The 19,568-nt window shown below is 39.3% G+C and overlaps 1 protein-coding gene and 1 pseudogene across 4 annotated transcripts; both read right to left on the reverse strand.

Annotated features, from left to right (window-relative positions):
- Positions 1-19,568, reverse strand: part of LOC118826312 — a 545,149-nt pseudogene that overhangs the window by 471,045 nt on the left and 54,536 nt on the right.
- On the reverse strand, positions 3,803-9,602 carry LOC118826350 (zinc finger protein 239-like). Of its 4 annotated transcripts, XM_036597299.1 has the most exons (3): positions 9,489-9,535; positions 9,303-9,335; positions 3,803-5,321 (listed from the first exon to the last, which is right to left on the reverse strand). In XM_036597299.1, exon 3 carries the CDS (start codon positions 5,232-5,234, stop codon positions 4,296-4,298), a length of 939 nt encoding a protein of 312 aa, XP_036453192.1. In that variant the 5' UTR covers positions 5,235-5,321; positions 9,303-9,335; positions 9,489-9,535; the 3' UTR covers positions 3,803-4,295. The 4 variants fall into 4 exon arrangements, 3 of the variants coding, with proteins under 3 accessions (XP_036453192.1, XP_036453193.1, XP_036453194.1); XM_036597300.1 differs by lacking the exon at positions 9,303-9,335 and having other exon boundaries at positions 9,489-9,542; XM_036597301.1 differs by lacking the exons at positions 9,303-9,335; positions 9,489-9,535 and adding an exon at positions 8,654-8,676.

Raw genomic sequence — 19,568 nt, forward strand, 5'->3', positions numbered from 1 at the left:
TAAGGCAAGCAGTTCCTCATTTTAAGGTGACCTAGGATTCAAGCTAGTGGTGCTGTACACTTACTTTCTTACAGTTTTGCTCACAAAGTTGGTCAAACTGTAAGAATTGGCATGTTAAAGTGGGAAATAAATAGTTTCAAGGAAGCCATGCAGGGCGGGGGGGCATCCTACCCAAACAGAGAGAGCAAGGTCAATTGTGTTCTCTTGGAATTTCGGTCATGGATGAGGTTATTTTTTTTGTGAACCTTGTGATACTGCAGTACCAGCGGCCAGATCTCGCTTTAGAGAACAGATTGTGACCAGGATAAGCAACGTGATGAAGTGAAGAGGACAATAGAAGCTGTAGCATGTCACATGGCAAGCTCCTAGAATAGCATAAGAAAAAAACTAAACATAAGAGAAAATCAACCAAACGTACAGCAGATATCACAAACCTTTAAATAAAGAGCTGTCTGTCAGTGCTGTCCCCTATGCAGGCACTTAATACACCAGTAGTAAAACATTATTAACTCTCAGAGAGAAAGTATGATTAACATGTTCTCATTCTTCAGTGACCACAGACCATGAAAGATGTTACAGTTGCCTCCTGACGCTGGTGTTCATAACTTTCCTCAAATAGTAGGTAAATGTGCTAATTTCAGATCAATCCATCTAGATTACATATATGCTCAAACATCACATGAATTTGTTCTTGAGAAATATTTCATTCTAAAACACTGGGGATTACTATGGAGACAGTCTCTCTTAGCTGCTGTAACAGCCAAGGTGCTCATGATACATGTTCAGCATTCTTGGGTCTTGTTCTGTGAGTCACCATATCACCACTGAGTTGCAGCTGCTCCTTGACATTTCCACTTCACAGTATCAGCACATGCAGTTGAACTGGGCCGGTCTAGCAGACAGAAGTTTGACAAACTGACTTTAAAGGTGGCATCTTACGACAGTGAAACGCTGAAAGTCTGTGAGCTCTTCAGTAGGACCCACTGTACTACCACCCTATCTTCTGTGGTTGCTTTGCAGTATACCTGATTGGCCAGAACTTTGTTTGCTGCCCCCCTGAGGTTTCCCACCCATTTCTGCCTAACTGTTCAGCTCTATGTATTGCACTGCTGAAACTTAAATTTTTTGAGAAAGAAAAAAATATTTTTGTTTGAGTGTGTGAGGTATGGATTCCACCAGATTATGCTGAAGAACTATATTGGTACCTCTTTATCCCCATGTTCAACTGCATTCCTGGCAGTTGAGTCCACCAAGCACTGCATTTCTGAAGGTTTGCACTACGTACCACTTTTACTTATTAGCATCTCATTATATTTGTTTGATGTCAGTCCTGAATTGATCTGACATGTCTAGTTTAAATACACAACATATGATGATGATGATGATGGTGATGATGAGGACAACGGCACTGTCATTATAGTCATGATCTTTGACAGGCTGTTGTGCAGAGACATATGCCATCACATCATGTGTGACAACTTGAGAACATCTTTGGTCCCAAGAGTGTACAAGAGTTCTTGACCCCATTGCTCATTTTCCACTGGAGGTCTATGGAAGTGATCCAGTGGGGATTTGTCATTCAACCAAATTCAACCCCATTGCTCATTTTCCACTGGAGGTGTATGGAAGTGATCCAGTGGGGATTTGTCATTCAACCAAGTTGTCTAATGGTGCTTTCCCCTATAATCTCTCTGACATTTCTCTTATATAAAGGAAATGGTGAAAAATGGTCTAAAGTCACTGAAGGTTTGCTGTAGTAAAATTACATCATCTATATGACTTCGTTCTCTCATAATAGAAATTGCCATTACCAGTTAAGGTAGCTAATTAGTAAACTAACCAGCTAAGACATTTTACAACATACAATTAAAGCAAACTTTGTCCATGTACTTTTGTATTTATTTTAATGCCCATTAAAATTTACATTTAAATAAAATATTCATAAGGCCTATCATTCAATTTGTACATTTACTAAAAGAAACATGCATTTTTGATGGATGGAATTATGGAAATGCATCACAAAGTGATACGTACCAACTAACAGTGAGGCATGCTTGAGGTCGTCGTTCAGTCTTTTGCTCATATGGTGTAGAGTAGGAGTGTTGAACTCAATTACTTAAAAGACCATATTAAAAAATCTCAAGACATCTGCGGGCCACAGAACACCTATGTTTTATTTCAGTTTTAGTCAACATTTTGCTATAAACCAAACTATTGTTTATTCGAAATACGCAAAAACTTCAACAGTAAAATACAGCCACTTGTAGAAGACAATGAAATATTATATGAATACTTTAAATATTCTTAATTGTCGCCAGGAGCTAGGTCTTTTAAACCTACCTGCTTGCTTAAACTAGACACTTGGCACCTTTGCTGCAAGTTCATTAATACTTGGGCATAATTTCTAAGCTGCTGAGCTAACATTAGATGTTTATATTGGCTGCACTGCAGTTGTTTAGTGATATGACTGGCGTGGAACTGTGTGGATTTGATTCGAACTGAGGTCTAACTGCTGTCCCATAGATTGTTGTTGTGGTAGGAGAGTCGGAGCGCAGATTACATTGCAGTGCATGCTGGAGACTGTAATGCAGTGAACTGTGAAACGAGCCAATATTAATAGACAATTAAAATATTTTGCAGGTCGGATAGGACTGTGTTTCGGGCCTTATCTGGCCCGGGGCCTTGTATTTGACAAATGACACTTTTTAAAAATCTCATCTATTCTGTCCTCTACAAATATTGGCATTCTTGTTAAACATGAGCAAAACAGGCTCTAAAAAGCATCTTTTTTTGCTGATCCTTTTGATATTTCATTCCAAATATCTACAAAAATCTAACCTTTTTAAAGTACAATCACTGAAAAAAAAAACCCTACATCTTATTTCTGAGGTCAATGCACCATTTTTGTCTTGATTTTGTGCTGTGTTTTGGATCACTCTCCTGAGTCAAACTATGGCCCAGTTTAAGCTTTCTGGCAGAGGCAGTCAGGTTTTGATTTTATTTCTGCTGGTACTTGATGGAGCCTGTGATGCCATGTATCTGGATAAATTGTCCAGGACCTTTCAAAGAAAAACAGCCCCATAGTATCACAGATCCACCACCATACTTCACAGGGGAGATTAGGTATTTTTCTGCATGGCTGTCTGTGTGTCCATGCCAAACTTATCTCTGGTGTTTGTAAGAGTTTCTAGGGGTGCCAATAATTGTGGCATATACAGATGTAAAAAATTAAATCTAATGACAAGATTTAGCTTTTTCTTTAATCATCTCAAATAAAGTCTAGATCTTTGCTAATATTTTGAATCAAACATCAAAAGGCTAAGTAATTAAGAATATTTTTTACAGTATTTTCCTCATGATTACCAAGGGTGGAAATCTCTGTGGAGGGCACTGTACATACACTTTCTCTTCAAACTACTCCAAATATTCTCATCCACTTTTAGCTTCTTCCATTGCTCAATGATCTCATGCTGGTCTGCTCTTACACATTAACTTATCCTAAGGGAACTGAATGTTTAGGAACAGTGTTAACAATTACAATGGTTAAGGGATTACTTTGAAAAAATTCAATACTTTAAGGCAAAACATAAGGGTGTATAATGATTTCAGTTTCACTTAGTGATTCTTATTCAGTGAATAGTATAATGTACCACTGCACAGTTCAGATGAATGTTTCAGGCAGGACCTTGTTCGTCTCACTCAGCACAGCAGAGCTGGTTGTAGAACTGAATCACAACTCTTCATGGTTCTCAGAAGATGAAACTTAAAAATGGCAGCTTTGCTTCAACTTGAACTGCTTACAGATTGTTGGAAATATTTTTATTTTTTATTGAGTTAAGCCAATAGAGAGTCAGACACTGTGTTCTTGTGGCAATACATGAATGTTTAGCGTGAAAGATAAAATTGTTAACAGATCGACCAGATCTCAACTCTCCTCTCTCCACAGGGCAGAGAAAAACATATAGATTATAAAGATGTATGTTTTCTCATCTACCAGCCCGAACTGATTCTTCCTAACTTAACAATCAAGGTGAAATTCCAAAAAACAATAATTTATAATACACAATAAAAGTTTATATTGTGAAAAACACTTTAATTATACAAATAATATGTATCTTTTTTTATTTGTATAAGAGGTAAAGCCTACTTAATTTCTCTACATCCTGAAAAAAACAAATGCATTTAACTTTAGGATTTAGCTGAGTATCTAAAACAAATCCATAAAAACAAAGCAATTTCTAGGCCCAGTCTGCAGACACACTTATGTTTTTACCCATTAATGCATTTGTGTGACTTTAAATGTGAACATCTGAAGCTTCTCCCACACGCTGAACAGATTTCTCTCTTCTGTGAATGCGCTGGTGTTTCCTGAGGGTACCACTTTCTCTAAAACTCTGTCCACACTCTGAGCAGTGATACGGTTTCTCTCCTGTGTGGATGCGCTGGTGTTTTTGAAAACCACCATGTCTTGTAAAGCTCTTCCCACACTCTGAGCAGTGATACGGTTTCTGTCCTGTGTGAATATGCTGGTGAAATTGGAGATGACTCGGTAGAGCAAAACCCTTTCCACACTCTGAGCAGTGATATGGTTTCACTTCTGTGTGAATGCGCTGGTGTTTACTGAGGGCACCACTCTCCCTAAAATGCTTCCCGCACTCCGAACACTGATATGGTTTCTCTCCTGTGTGAATGCGCTGGTGGTGTTGTAGAGTACGTCTCTCAGTAAAACTCTTTCCACATTCAGAGCAATGAAACGGTTTTTCTCCTGTGTGAATTCGCTGGTGTGTACTGAGGTGACTCTGTTGATTAAAACTCTGTCCACACTCTGAGCAGTGATACGGTTTCTCTCCTGTGTGAATGCGCTGATGTGTTTGGAGATTACTCTGTTGAGTAAAACTCTGTCCACACTCTGAGCAGTGATACGGTTTCTCCCCTGTGTGAATTCGCTGGTGTCTTTGAAGATGACTTTGTACAATAAAACTCTTCCCACACACTAAGCAGTGATAGGGTTTCTCTCCTGTGTGAATACGTCGATGTGTTTGGAGATTACTCTGTTTAGTAAAACTCTTTCCACACTCTGAGCAGTAGCAATTTCTTTCTTTGCCTGTAATTTTTTGTGGATGTTTGTGAGGTGTGTTTGTATGGAGAGCAGTGGAGGATGTTTTCTGAGTACTGGTGCTTCTGAACACTTTTTCCCCACTTTCAGCAGTGTGACGAATTCCTTTTGCCGGCATTGCTTCATGTGTGACAGTAAATTAGAACTGTGCATGGAAGTGGACACCAGAAAAAAGAGAAGACTTGCAACAGGAAGTCATTCCTTTCTGCAGGACAAAAGAAAAAAAAAAAAAATCAATTAATGAAATAGCAACAGACATCCCATTTGCTCAGGAATTAAAATAGTTCAATGGAAAAAATGGAAAAAGCAGTGCCATCTATGCAGTTACAAAAAAAAATGTTATACAGACAAAGTTGTGTTGTGTATGTATCAAAATGGACCAAAAGTTAATTAGGTCTGCAACAACAAGGTAGGTGTAAAAGTGCCAGTAAAACATAAGGTTTAAGTCATTAAGAGAAAACCTGATGACATTCAGCCTTAAATACTGCAGCAGATTCTGTGCTCCCAAACTTCGTGAGTATCCTTTACTTAAGATTTAAACACACTATCTCTTCATGTCCTCCCTGCCTCTAGCCCAGGTGAAAGTACAACACCTTGTCGGCAGATTCTTCACTCGTTTCACCTGCCTGTTCTTATTTCTGTGGTACATTTGATTAATTCACAATCACACTCTCCTATCATCATCATCATTTACTAAACATCAAGTCAGTTGTTTCCCAAGAGTACAGAAGATCAGGAAAACTGGTGTTAATGGTGTCCCACCTGCAATACTCAGACACTGTGCTCGCACAGCTTTACTCAATCATTGTTGATCTCTTCAGTCAGTCCCAGGCCCAATGTGATGTACCTGTTTGTTTCAAGACCTGTGTCATCATACCAGTCCCTAAAATTCTCCTGACCTCCTGCCTAGATGGCTATAGATCAATTGTCCTAAACTCTGTAATCATTAAATGTTTGAAACACTTCTACTACAGCTTCCTAAACCTTGTCTATGCAGTTAGCACAGACAGCTAGCATGTCTGTAGATTTGTAGATTATACCCTAAATTGGACAACATTCACCTGTGCGCTGTTTGAAGACTTTAGCTAAGCTTTCATTCTTGACTTTCTCCTGGATAATGTTCTACTACTGGATCCATAAACGCAGTGTCCAACAAGAAGTGAGTGTGTCAGGGTCAGTGTCCACATTTTGCACCCTCTCTGCCTCAGCAATGGTGATCAACAAGGGTGTGTGCTCTCTTTCTTTGCTGTATTTTTGCTACAGAGGACTTTCCTAAACAGAATGGTGTTGGGCCTAGACACTGACCAAAGCAAGAACTCTGATTAATGGTGTATACATGATGCTGGATCTAAATCTAAATCAAGCATTTCAATTAGCATTTGCATTATCCAGTAAATGCTACTAAAGCTAAGAATGTTAATGCTAAGCTTCCACCACCTGTACACCTGATTTGAACAGATTGAAGATTACTCTGTTGACTAAAGATTTTTTAAACAGATCTGAACCACTACTGAATCTCCCTGATGATAACCACAACAATAATGACTGATTAGAAATTGTTGTACCAGTGTAATGGCATAAGGAGAACCAGCTTGGGAGAAGCCAAACATGTTGCCTGCAAAACACCAGTACTCACACAATTGTAAAGGCACTAATGAAATAGGAAAATTGCATCATACTATCTCCCAGTTGTTATGGTCTTGGACAATAAAACTTCCCGAAATTATATCTTACCACCAGATGGTAAATCACACCACTGTATTCTCTAAAAAATATGTTTTTTTGAAAATTATACTGATATATTGAAAGAAGACTTTGGTGAACTTCTCTCAGAGGCTGCTTTCAATGTGAAGGAGTACTTGGGTTTGTGAAAAATTTCTGGTGCAATGTCATAATTGCTTCATTAGTACATCTAAGTACATTAAACTTAAGTGAATTTAAGTATCATATTTTCAGCTTATAAGAAACATGCAAATCTAAGCTGCTGCATAGCACTTTCTTGTTGATGTACTGAAACATTCAGTATTATAGGAAAATGTGAATTCTGCGCTACAGTAGCGTATCTGCTACAAATTTCAGTCTATACAATCAAAATGAGCCATTCATGAAAAGTTAACTATGATAAAAAAATAAATAAATTTCAGTGCAGGGAGTCTTTAACCATACTGTGAGGCTTGACAGCTATACATGTTATTTGCTTTCCAGGTAGTTAGTCTTCTTGTGACATGCACAAAAAGCCAATAATAATTTTCTCAGCATGTCTGGTAAATATAATAGCAATCAAGGCCAGAGGCATACATCACTGAAAAAAAACTGCACGTTTGTGTTCATGCATGCTAATAATACATAATGAAGCGATAGATTATTCAGGTCAAAACAGGCGCTCCTAAATCTAAATTCTGGAGATATAAGTGTTTTGTGGCACTGCAAAACCCTGTTAACCAACACCCACGCATTTCATCAGCAACCATCCATATCACTCAAACTTAACCAGCTACCACCCCCAAACATAACCAGCAATACCCCTATCCAAACTTAACCAGCAACATTCCCTACCTAACTTAACCCCATCCAAACTAAACCAGCGACACCCACATCAAAACTTAACCAGAGACACTCTCTACCCAAACTTAACCAGTGACACCCCCATCCAAACTTAAACCAGAGACACTCTCTACCCAAACCTAACCAGCGACACCCCCATCCAAACTAAACCAGAGACACTCTTTCCTCAAACTTAACCAGTCACAAAACAAAACAACACAATGAAATTACCCCCAAAAAATGAATCAGGAACTAAATGTTAATGACTGAAATTGAACTGAGGAAAATATTACTTTTTCCACTAATATACTCAAGTGAGAATAACACATATGGAAAACACAAAGGAAAGTACAAATCCATCAAAATGTTTATCCTACATATAACTGAATAAATGTGAGTATTTTCTACCTACCTCTGACCTTCTCAAACCCAACTAGAAAAAGTATCATCCCCCAAAATCACAGAGCTAAGTGCTAACATTAGCCTCCTCAGCTCAACTCAGTCTGGATGAAGAAGACTGCTTCTGAGTTAGGTCACATACATCACACATTTTACATTCTCATCTTAGCTTTCAAAAAGGTATTCACTTCTATACCAGATTCAGTAAAACAGTGGAAACAGAGTGAACAAGTGTTGCACAGCTCTAGAGGCTAAAAGCTGTCTAACTATTTCTGTGAGTGATAAACACAGTGAAAAAGTGATGAACAGCTCTTTACCTTCAGCAGATCAGCTCCTGTTTCTCTCTATTTCTGTAAGAGTTATAAACAAAGAAAACAGAGTGAAAAAGAGATAAACAGCTCTTTACCTTCAGCAGATCAGCTCCTGTTTCTCTCTATTTCTGTAAGAGTGAGTTATAAACAGTGTAAACAGAGTGAAAAAGTGATAAACAGCTCTTTACCTTCAGCAGATCAGCTCCTGTTTCTCTCTATTTCTGTAAGAGTGAGTTATAAACACAGTGTAAACAGAGTGAAAAAGAGATAAACAGCTCTTTACCTTCAGCAGATCAGCTCCTGTTTCTCTCTATTTCTGTAAGAGTTATAAACAAAGAAAACAGAGTGAAAAAGAGATAAACAGCTCTTTACCTTCAGCAGATCAGCTCCTGTTTCTCTCTATTTCTGTAAGAGTGAGTTATAAACAGTGTAAACAGAGTGAAAAAGAGATAAACAGCTCTTTACCTTCAGCAGATCAGCTCCTGTTTCTCTCTATTTCTGTAAGAGTGAGTTATAAACACAGTGTAAACAGTGAAAAAGAGATAAACAGCTCTTTACCTTCAGCAGATCAGCTCCTGTTTCTCTCTATTTCTGTAAGAGTGAGTTATAAACAGTGTAAACAGAGTGAAAAAGAGATAAACAGCTCTTTACCTTCAGCAGATCAGCTCCTGTTTCTCTCTATTTCTGTAAGAGTGAGTTATAAACAGTGTAAACAGAGTGAAAAAGTGATAAACAGCTCTTTACCTTCAGCAGATCAGCTCCTGTTTCTCTCTATTTCTGTAAGAGTGAGTTATAAACACAGTGTAAACAGAGTGAAAAAGAGATAAACAGCTCTTTACCTTCAGCAGATCAGCTCCTGTTTCTCTCTATTTCTGTAAGAGTGAGTTATAAACAGTGTAAACAGAGTGAAAAAGTGATAAACAGCTCTTTACCTTCAGCAGATCAGCTCCTGTTTCTCTCTATTTCTGTAAGAGTGAGTTATAAACAGTGTAAACAGAGTGAAAAAGAGATAAACAGCTCTTTAGCTTCAGCAGATCAGCTCCTGTTTCTCTCTATTTCTGTAAGAGTGAGTTATAAACAGTGTAAACAGAGTGAAAAAGTGATAAACAGCTCTTTACCTTCAGCAGATCAGCTCCTGTTTCTCTCTATAATAACATAAAGCTCTTCTTCTCCACTTTATTATCATTGGTGAACCACACTTAAAGAAGAACTAGCGCCCCCACCTCCCCGCAGGAACGCCACTGTGGATCTAAGGGCGTTGTTTTTCTAATCTCACCCGTATTCTGACAAACGCCGCCTCGTGCACTACGATTGGCTAGATGCTCATAAGAGCAGTCCGCTGATTGGCTGGTTGAAAAGCGGCTCTCGTTACCGGAGCAACCAGCATCAGAGGATCTGCAGCGGTTACAACATTGACTGTATATGTAAACTGGACTCAGTGATACGCTATTCTCTTTAAGTCAATCGTGTCACTTTCTGATCGGCCTCTCCTGGCGGACAGCGTGAACGCGTGAGGTTTCGCACGCACCTTGACGCAAATTTCCCGCGTACAGTTCAAATGAGGTGCCCAGCAACAGTTAGTGAACATACTGAAGAAACATAAATCATTACAACCATTCAGCACAGCAGCACGCTTTCACCATATAATGAATTTTAATTAAATAGTTATCATTACAAAATAACTTTAAAACGATTAATATTACAATTATATACTATAATTGTTGGACTCCATTGTTTCTGGTGCCCAAACAACTTCAAACATTGAATTTTGATTAAATTAACGAGGAATTACCGTTTACCACGTCTTATTATTTACTTTTAATTATTATTATTATTATTATTATTGTACACTGAAACCACTTCATGCTTTATTGTTGAGGAGCTTCTACTCTAAACGTTACAGCACGGTGCTTGGAATCGCAGCTTTATCTCAAAATTTTCTGTATGGACACCAATTCTTTTAACTGTGCAGCATGTTTTAAATCACCCAACAGCATTTCAATGGGATTCAGGTCTGGGTGCAAATATAAGGTAACATATGTGCCAAATTCCATCAGTCATTCCTCACCATGAGAAAGACCAGAGAATCCAGCAATAATATGAAACAAAGTGTTGCACGTATCAAGGAATAACTACAATACGATAGGTTAATTGGTTAAAAATGTCCATTTCCGTTTTTCCTATGACTGTATTTCAGTCATGATATGTATTTCATAAAGGTTTACTTTTGTTAATATTTTGAAGAAGTAATCAAAATGATTAATGATTAATTAAGAATGTTTTTACAGCATGTTTTACTCATGTTTACCAGGGGTGTCGATATTTGTAGAGGGCACCGTAACTACTAAAAACGTTCATTTTAAGTTGAAGTACACTTTAAAAAAACAACACTGGACAGGTGGTAAAATACAGCTTTAACTGTGAAAAGCTTCTAATTAAAGCTGTAGGAGTTGTGGGTAAATTATTAAAATGACTGTACTAGAAATTATTAGTATTATTATTATTATTATTATTATTATTATTATTATTATCATTATTATTATTAAGCAAGCAACAATAAAAATAGCAATAACGTTCTTAATATCTGAAGGAAATTTGATCACAATTTAGTGGAGTGCATATCTTGAGGATAAATTGGAGATGGACATAAAACAAGTCCTTGTCAGAGCATTCTTCTAAAGCAACATGTCATAAGCCTCACATAGCACAAAGACAAAAATCTAGGTGTAAGAAATACATTCTTAAGCAAAATATTGCATATTAAAGAGATTCAAATTTGACTATGGGAGACAATTTACATCCAATCAGGTGTTAGATATACTGATCTAGAGGGCTTTGTTTTTCTAATCCCATCTGTATTGCGACAAACCCTTAGACTACGATTGGCTAGAAATTCATAAGAGCCGTCTCCGCTGATTGGTTGGTTGAGAAGCGGTTCTCATTACCGAAGCAACCAGGGTCAGAAGATTAAAAACAAAAGATCTAACAGTAGAGTTTTATCCCAGTTCAGCACAGCGGGACACTTTAAAACTCTACTATTTTCAGAAACACATTTCTTTCTGTTTAAATCTACCACTTACTCCTAATATATTTGGAGTAAAATGTTTATCTACTTAAACAGTTATGAAATTACACAAGAATGACATAAAATGGCTGGTTTGTGTGTTCGCGTCACAGCGAAAGTTTATAACGTTCAACATGGCAGGAGCAGAAACTGGTCTGCAGAGGAGACTAAGTCTATGCTCTGATCTTTAAAAGACGGCGGTGGGACGGACGTCCAGCTTATGTGTCTCAGACATGTCTTGCTCTCGCCGCTTCCTTAATAAGTACATGTAAAGTACATTTTTCTGAGTCAGACATAATTTTTAAAGCATTTAAAAACACAAGCGCGCCAATTTAAAACTCATCTCACTCACCTCACGTGATGCTCATTGTCATGGGAACCTTTACTCTAAGTGGTACTCCGTGCATGCTCGTCATTTTGAATCGGATTACTTGTAGTGTGCATGTAAACGAAGATTCCCCATCAGATTGTTGAATAGTGTGAGAATATAAACACCTAAGTCTTAATCTGTCATCAGAATATATTTAATCGGATTGGCAAATGTCTTTGCATATAAACATAGCCTGTGACAAAAGAAGTACTGAGGCATTCTTTGCTATTAAAAGAGACAAAGCTTTAGACATCACGTGTCCAGACTAAATTATACATCTTTTTGCCCCTAACCGTCAGCATCAGCCATCTTCTCCCCACGATCAGTGCTAGCTCACAGTGTGTACATGAACTGCCGTGCTTTCCCTGTCAAACCCAGCAGGTACCACTTCTGGCAATTCTGATAATTGCCTCCTAAACCTAATAAATGGTTTGCCACCCTTGGCACTAATATCTGCAATCAAATGACTGTGATAACTTGCAATGAATCTTTTATATTGCTGTGGAGGAATTCTGGCCCACTCTTCTTTGCAAAATTGTTTTAATTCGGCTACATTGGAGGGTTTCTGAGCAGGAACTGCCCTTTTTAGGTTCTGCCACAGCACCTCAATGGGATTCGAGTCATGACTTTGACTTGGCCACTCAAAAACATTAATTCTGTTTCCTTTGAGCCATTCAGAAGTGGACTTGCTTGTGTGCTTTGGATTATTGCTCTGTTGCATAACCTAATCTTGAGCTCAGGTCACAAACTGATGGGCAGATATTCTCCTTCAGGATTTTCTGACAGAGAACAGATTCCATGCTACCATCGATTATGACGAGTTGTCCAGGTCCTGCAGAAGCAAAGCAGCCACAGACCATCACACTACTACCACCATGTTTGGATGTTGGTATGATGTTCTTATTGTGGAATGCGGTGTTAGCTTTATGCCAGATGTAATGAGACCTGGCAATTGTGACACAAGCCTTTCTGTTCTTTTTGGTCAGCAGTGGTTTGTGACTTGCATCTCTTTCATGGATGCCGTTTTTGCCCACTGTCATTCCAAGTGTGGAATCATGTACATTGACCTTAACTGAGGCAAGTGCGGCCTGCAGTTCTTTAGATGTTCATCTGGGCTATTTTGTGACCTCCTGGATAAGTAGTCAGTGCACTTTTGGTGAAATTATCGTAGGCTGGCCACTCCTGGGAAGGGTCATTTTGTGGATAATGGTTCTCACTGTGGTTCACTGGAGTCCCAGATCCTTAGCAATGTTTTTTACCCATTCCAGACTGGTAGATTTCAATGACTTTGTTTCATCTGTATTTGAATCTCTTTAGAACATAACATCTTTAGAATGTAGAGACCTTTTAGTGTGCTTCACATTGCCAGACAGATTCTATTTAAGTGATGTTTAGATTCGACTGGTCTGCAGTAATCATGCCTAAGTGTGGCCAATGAAATGGTCAATGAAAACAGTCATTTGAATTTGGTTAAATGGTTGATTTAGTAGTTAATAGGGGCAATTATTTTTTTAACATAAGCCCAGTAGCATTAGATAGGGCAGTACAGCATTTTTATTTCAGTAAATGAAATGGTCAGTTAGGAATAGCATGTGTTTACTTGGATTATCTTTATTTGATATTAAAAGTAGTTTCATGATCTGACTATTCAAATTTGACAAGCAAAAAAAGAAGAAAGTGGGGAGGGGGCATACATGTTTTCACAGCACTGTACATAGTGGCATCAGCTCAGAAGAAGATGTGTATAGGCAAATGCTTTATTTTGATTAAGTACTTCAACATGCAAGAAATGCCCAACCCAGTACTACCACAACACAAAACACAGGAATGGGGTAAAATGTAAGGATATGACATAGAGGAATAGATACTTTTAAGCACTAGCTACAAGCTCCCCATGGCAACACAGCCTGGATGCCACACAGCTCCCCCCCTCGAAGGTCGGCCATCCTGGTGACCCACAGTCTTAACGAAGTTCCCATGGGTGCACTGTCCTGGCCAGCCCAAGTGCCATAGGGTGCCTGCTCTTAAGCAAAAGGTGCCCAAAGTCCTTTATCAGGGCTATATTCTTGCCGCAGTGGCTCCTCAAAGTACCCTGCTCCAGGTGGGGTATTACATATGAGCACTGCCAACAGAGATCCATTCATTGATGGTGGTGCGGCATTGGCGGAGAAAAGCCATGGTGCCTTAAACCTGGCAGTGAGCCCAACCCTGAAGATCCCCTAACTGGCTCGCTCACTGTCACAGAGCCCCAAATCTCTGCTTTGGCTCTGCTGCTAACCACCACAACCAGCTTCACTTGTCCCATCTCCAAGGCCAGCATTTTCTTCCTCAAGCATAGTCCGTATCACAGCAAGGAAGTTCAAACTGAATATGCCTATAACCTGTATAGGTGCGAGTGAGCCAGACCATGTGCACTTGCCTCAGGCTCCCCACCACAACTGGGGAGCCATGTGCTTCCTCTCATGTCTACTTGGCTGCCAGTGATGGATGAAGTTGGATGATTGTCACTTCCTAGTTGCAAGGTGTGCTGCCCTCACTGCACAGGAGCATACCTGGACATAGCAGCAACACTGACAAGCCAAAGTCAAGGGTAGTGAGCTGTTTGCTGTCTATGCTGCACTTGACCCAAAGTCCACAGCAACAGCTGATCTCCCTGGCTGGCTTCTGTTTCCCTGCCAACTTAGGTTCACAGCACTGGCGTGGTGTCCCCTTTTCTCACATCACCAGCACACCAGTCACTCCACCGCCACTCACTCAGAGGCTACTCAGCATGTCATCTCCTTGTTGTACTTTTTTTGTTCAGCCTTCCTAAATGCCAGATATACCTCTATTTTGACAGGGTCCAAATAGAGGTATATCTTGGGCTCTGCTGTCAAGCCTCACCATGCTGTTTCTTTCACCATCTTCCCCAGCCAGCCATGTCGCTCCTGGCTAGTTGGATCTGTCTCGATACCTTACTTCTTCTGTCTTCTTCTCTGTCCACCTTTGAGTTTGTTGATGTGACAATAGATTTCTTCAAATTTGGTGGCCACACATCACTTCTGACACCAGTGTAGCGATGACAGAGAAAATGTGGACAACATAGTGCATCTAAGCAAAAGCTCTTTTATTTTGAACAATCACTTCCACAAACAGTTAGAAATTCCCAGCCCAGCACTCCCCTGACATGAAACCAGAGAAGGGGTAAAACAGACAAGGTGGATGGACATTTCTAACCACAATTTAACCAAAAAGCCCACCCTCCCCAGACACAGTTACTCTCATAACTTTATCAGCAACAAAAGTAATTACTTCACTCATAACTGTCCTTTTTAGCTGGGAGCATGGCACCTCCCAAGAGCAACTTTTGCATAGCCACACCCCCTAAGCTCCCCACGGCAGCACGGCCTGTGAGGGCCGCCACAAGATTTTGAAAGATCAAACAATAAGCAATAAAGAGAGTTTTTACAGCCCATTTTGCTCATGCCAGTATTTGTAGAGGACAATACACAGTCTTTGCATGTCACTGGGCCTTACTATGTATAGTACTGTGTCTTTTATTTCATTTCCTCGTAATTTTAAATGTTTCAACTAAAACCAACTAGCGACTCACTCAGTGGAGCAATGCACGATGATGCAGGCTTCCCTCTTCAGTTTCCCTTTTGAGTTAGTAATAGGGCTACCCTAAACACAGATCAACTTTAACTTCTTTGAATAATACACTCCAAAAAGCCTAATGAAGATTACAATGATTTTTTCCTCCAACCAAGTACGTTAGCTAAAGGTGCGTTTAATTAAGCAATATTGTAATTAATTTGAATGGTAACTATAACGCACTACACGTTTTAGAATTTTAGTGTCATTTTACAGTATCATTCACTGTGTAATTTGCTGGAACTTGCAGCATCACTTCTCCATATGAAACAGAATATATATTTACTGCTCTTTAATTGTAGGTAGAGCAGAAGAGAACAAGACAACGAGGAACAAGAGATTAAAAATTACGTGCTTAGAGCATAACTTTTCAACATTTATTGTGTAATTTCCTGGAACCTTTGGTGTAGTTTTTTGTGTATATGGGTTAAGTGGAAGAAAATGCTTTTGCCCATGGCAGTTGTGACAATCATTTTTATGTGTGCAGGCAAGTTTCACTCACATTCCAGGGATTTATAACGCTTATAATTCCTACACCACTGTTTGATTTTAAATAAGAACTTGTTGATTAATGGCTCTATACTTTTGAAAATGAGCTCTTAGCAGGCTTGTTCGTCCAGGGCTCAGCAGTTCATAATGGGCAGGCTGGAGTAAAAAGAAAACTGAGGTACATCAGTACATAGCTGAGGAAGGCTTATATTGTCATCTGAGGATGAAAAACTTAATACACACATTATCTAAGCCACTTATCCTTCTGGGTTGTGGGGGATGCCGGAGCCTATCCCAGCACTCATTGTCCATACACACTGGACAGGTTTCATATACATTCACACACATTGATGCCTAGGGGTAGTGTCTCGCCTGACTGCGTGTCTTTAGACTGGTCAAGGAAACTGTAGCACCCAGAGGAATTAATCCAGCCAGCAGGGCATTACAGTAATCTAGCCTTGAAGTAATAAATGCATGAACTAACTTTTCTGCATCCTGTAGAGATAATGCATTTCTTAATATAGCAATATTGCGGAGATGCAGGAGGGCTGTTCTAGTAATATTAGTTATATGTGCATCGAAGGACAGATCAGGGTCTATAATGACACCAAGGTTTTTTACAGATGAGCTTGATGCAACTGAGAAATTGTTAAGTTTAAGTGTAAAATTAGACAGGTTTCATACACATTCACACACATTGACGCCTTGGGGTAGTGTCTCGTCTGACTGCATGTCTTTAGACTGGGCAAGGAAACTGTAGCACCCAGAGGAAAACACCGGGAGCACATGCAAACTCCACACAAAAAAGACTCTGAGGAAGTAAATTACTAAGACTGCACTCTATCATTGCATTGCAGTTTACCAAGTGTTCTTGCCCTTGTGAAAGGGGTTATATAAATTCAAATTATTATTATTAATAAATTCTTTTTTAAATGTACCATGTGTTGTAAGTAAGTAAGTAAGTAAAGTTTATTTATATAGCGCTTTTTACAACAGGTGTTGTCACAAAGCAGCTTTACAAGAAAATCAGCATTACAGAAAGAAATCCGGGTCCAAGCCCCCATGAGCAAGCCAGTGGCGACAGTGGCAAGGAAAAACTCCCTAAGAGAAACAGGAAGAAACCTTGAAAGGAACCAAGACTCAGAAGGGGAACCCATCCTCCTCTGGTCGACACCGGATAGTAAACATTGTTAGTATAAAGTATTATAGTACAAAAACAGGAAAAAGAGGTGGAGCAAATGATTAATTTGATTAGTTTAGTTCATGCAGCAGCAGCTGCAGCAGCAGCAGCATCAGTGGGGTCAGGTTGTGAGGGTGAGGTTTGCATGGCGTTGTAGAGCAGGAGGCTCAATGTTGGTAAGCCGGTCCAGAGGGCTGGCGAGCAGTGGCACCTGATCAAGGCAGAAGAGGCAGCAGCATCAGACGCACAGGATGGGCAGCTGTTCAACTCGGCAAAGAAAAGAAAGGAAAAACACACAGAGAGTCAGTTCTGTAATGGGTGACCGATCACAAATTACAGTGTTAGCAGAGACTCTGGCAAGTATAGAACTGACAGGGAAAACTAATTACCAAAGGCTTGACTATACAAGTAAGTTTTTAGCTTAGACTTAAACACTGAGGCTGTGTCTGAGTCCCGAACATTAACAGGAAGACTATTCCAAAGCTGGGGGGCTTTGTATGAGAAAGCTCTCCCCCCTAATGTAAGTTTATTAATTCTAGGTACTAAGAGTAAGCCAGCACCTTGTGATCTAAGTAGGCGTGATGGTTCATAGTGAGAGAGAAGTTCACTCAGGTACTGTTTAGTGCTTTATAAGTCAGTAAGAGAATTTTATAATCAATGCGAATTTTACTGGCAACCAGTGTAAGGTTGATAAAACTGGGCTGATATGGTCAAACTTTCTGGTTCTTGTAAGAACTCTGGCTGCAGCGTTCTGGACCAACTGAAGCTTGTTAAGGCTTTTGCTGGGACATCCAGCCAGCAGGGCATTACAGTAGTCTAGCCTTGAAGTAATAAATGCATGAACTAACTTTTCTGCATCCTGTAGAGATAATGCATTTCTTAATTTAGCAATATTGCAGAGATGCAGGAAGGCTGTTCTAGTAATATTAGTTATATGTGCGTCGAAGGACAGATCAGGGTCTATAATGACACCAAGGTTTTTTACAGATGAGCTTGATGCAACCTCCATTTTATCTGAGTTTAGAAGGAGAAAGTTACTTGACATCCAGTCCTTTATGTCTTTTATACAGTCCTCAATCTTGCTCAGTTTAATTTTATCATCTGGGTCGCTTGCTAAATATAACTGTCATTGTGTGAGTGTCATTGGCATAGCAGTGGAAATTTATGCCATGTTTACTGATAATGGTGCCCAGTGGTAGCATATATAATTCGAATAATACAGCCTTTTGGAACACCATACTTTACTTTTGTGAGAACAGATGATTCACCGTTTATATTGACAAACTGATAGCGGTCAGTGAGTTAGGACCTGAACCAGGAAAGAGCTATTCCTGTTACCCATACAAGGTTTTCTAGTCTGTCTAGTAAGATAGCATGGTCTACTGTGTCAAATGCCGCACTAAGTTCGAGGAGGACTAACAAGGACACATTATCTTGGTCAGAAAATAATAGATCATTTACAATTTTTACTAGTGCTGTTTCTGTACTATGATGTGGCCTAAAGCCAGATTGAAATTTTTCATGCATTTGATTCCTATGCAAATAGGAGCATAATTGTTTTGCTACAACTTTTTCCAAGATCTTAGATATAAAGGGGAGATTCGAGATGGGTCTATAATTTGATAGTTCGCATGGATCGAGGTTCACTTTCTTAATCAGCGGTCTAATTACTGCTAGTTTAAGAGATTTTGGGATGTACCCAAGGCTAAGAGAAGAGTTTATTATTGACAGAATAGGCTGGGTTTTTATGGCAAAATTTCCTTGAGTAAACATGTAGGAATCGGATCTAACATGCAAGTAGATGATTTTGCGGAAGAGACTATTTTAACTAGTTCATTTTCTTGGAGTTAGGTAAATGATTCCAGCCTCTCTGCAGGGAATTATAATATTTTCAAGATTGAGGCTGGCATTATAAGGCAGCAGGTTTGTGGAGTTTAATTGTGTATTCTGAATTTTCTGCCTAATTTTTTTCAATTTTATCACTAAAGAAGTTCATAAAATCATTGCTGTTATAGGCTGATGGCACCTGGGGTTCACTAACTGTTTTGTTCTCTGTTATTTTAGAGATTGTGCGGAAAAGTAATCTTGGATTATTCTTATTGTTTTCTATGAGAGAGGAGAGATAGGCTGAGCGTGCTGTAGCAAGTGCTCTTCTATAGTCTATAAGGCTCTCCTTCCAGGCGGACTGGAACACTTCTAGCTTAGCCAGGCGCCATTTTCGCTCAAGTTGTCTGGCGGTCTGTTTTAAAGCCCGAATGTGTTCATTATACCAAGGGGCGAGTTTTTGCCTTACTATTTTACTTTTTAATGGAGCCACACTATCTAGGGTAGATCGAAAATTTTCCTCTAAGAGCTTGGTCATAATATCTAACTCAGTAGGAACAGATGGACAGCTGACAGAAGCTGATAATTTTGGAAGGTTTCTAATAAAGCTACCAGCTGTGGAGGGAGTTATTGTCCGC

The sequence above is a fragment of the Colossoma macropomum genome, unplaced genomic scaffold (genome assembly GCF_904425465.1).
Source record: "Colossoma macropomum unplaced genomic scaffold, Colossoma_macropomum, whole genome shotgun sequence".
Classification (NCBI taxonomy): domain Eukaryota; kingdom Metazoa; phylum Chordata; class Actinopteri; order Characiformes; family Serrasalmidae; genus Colossoma; species Colossoma macropomum.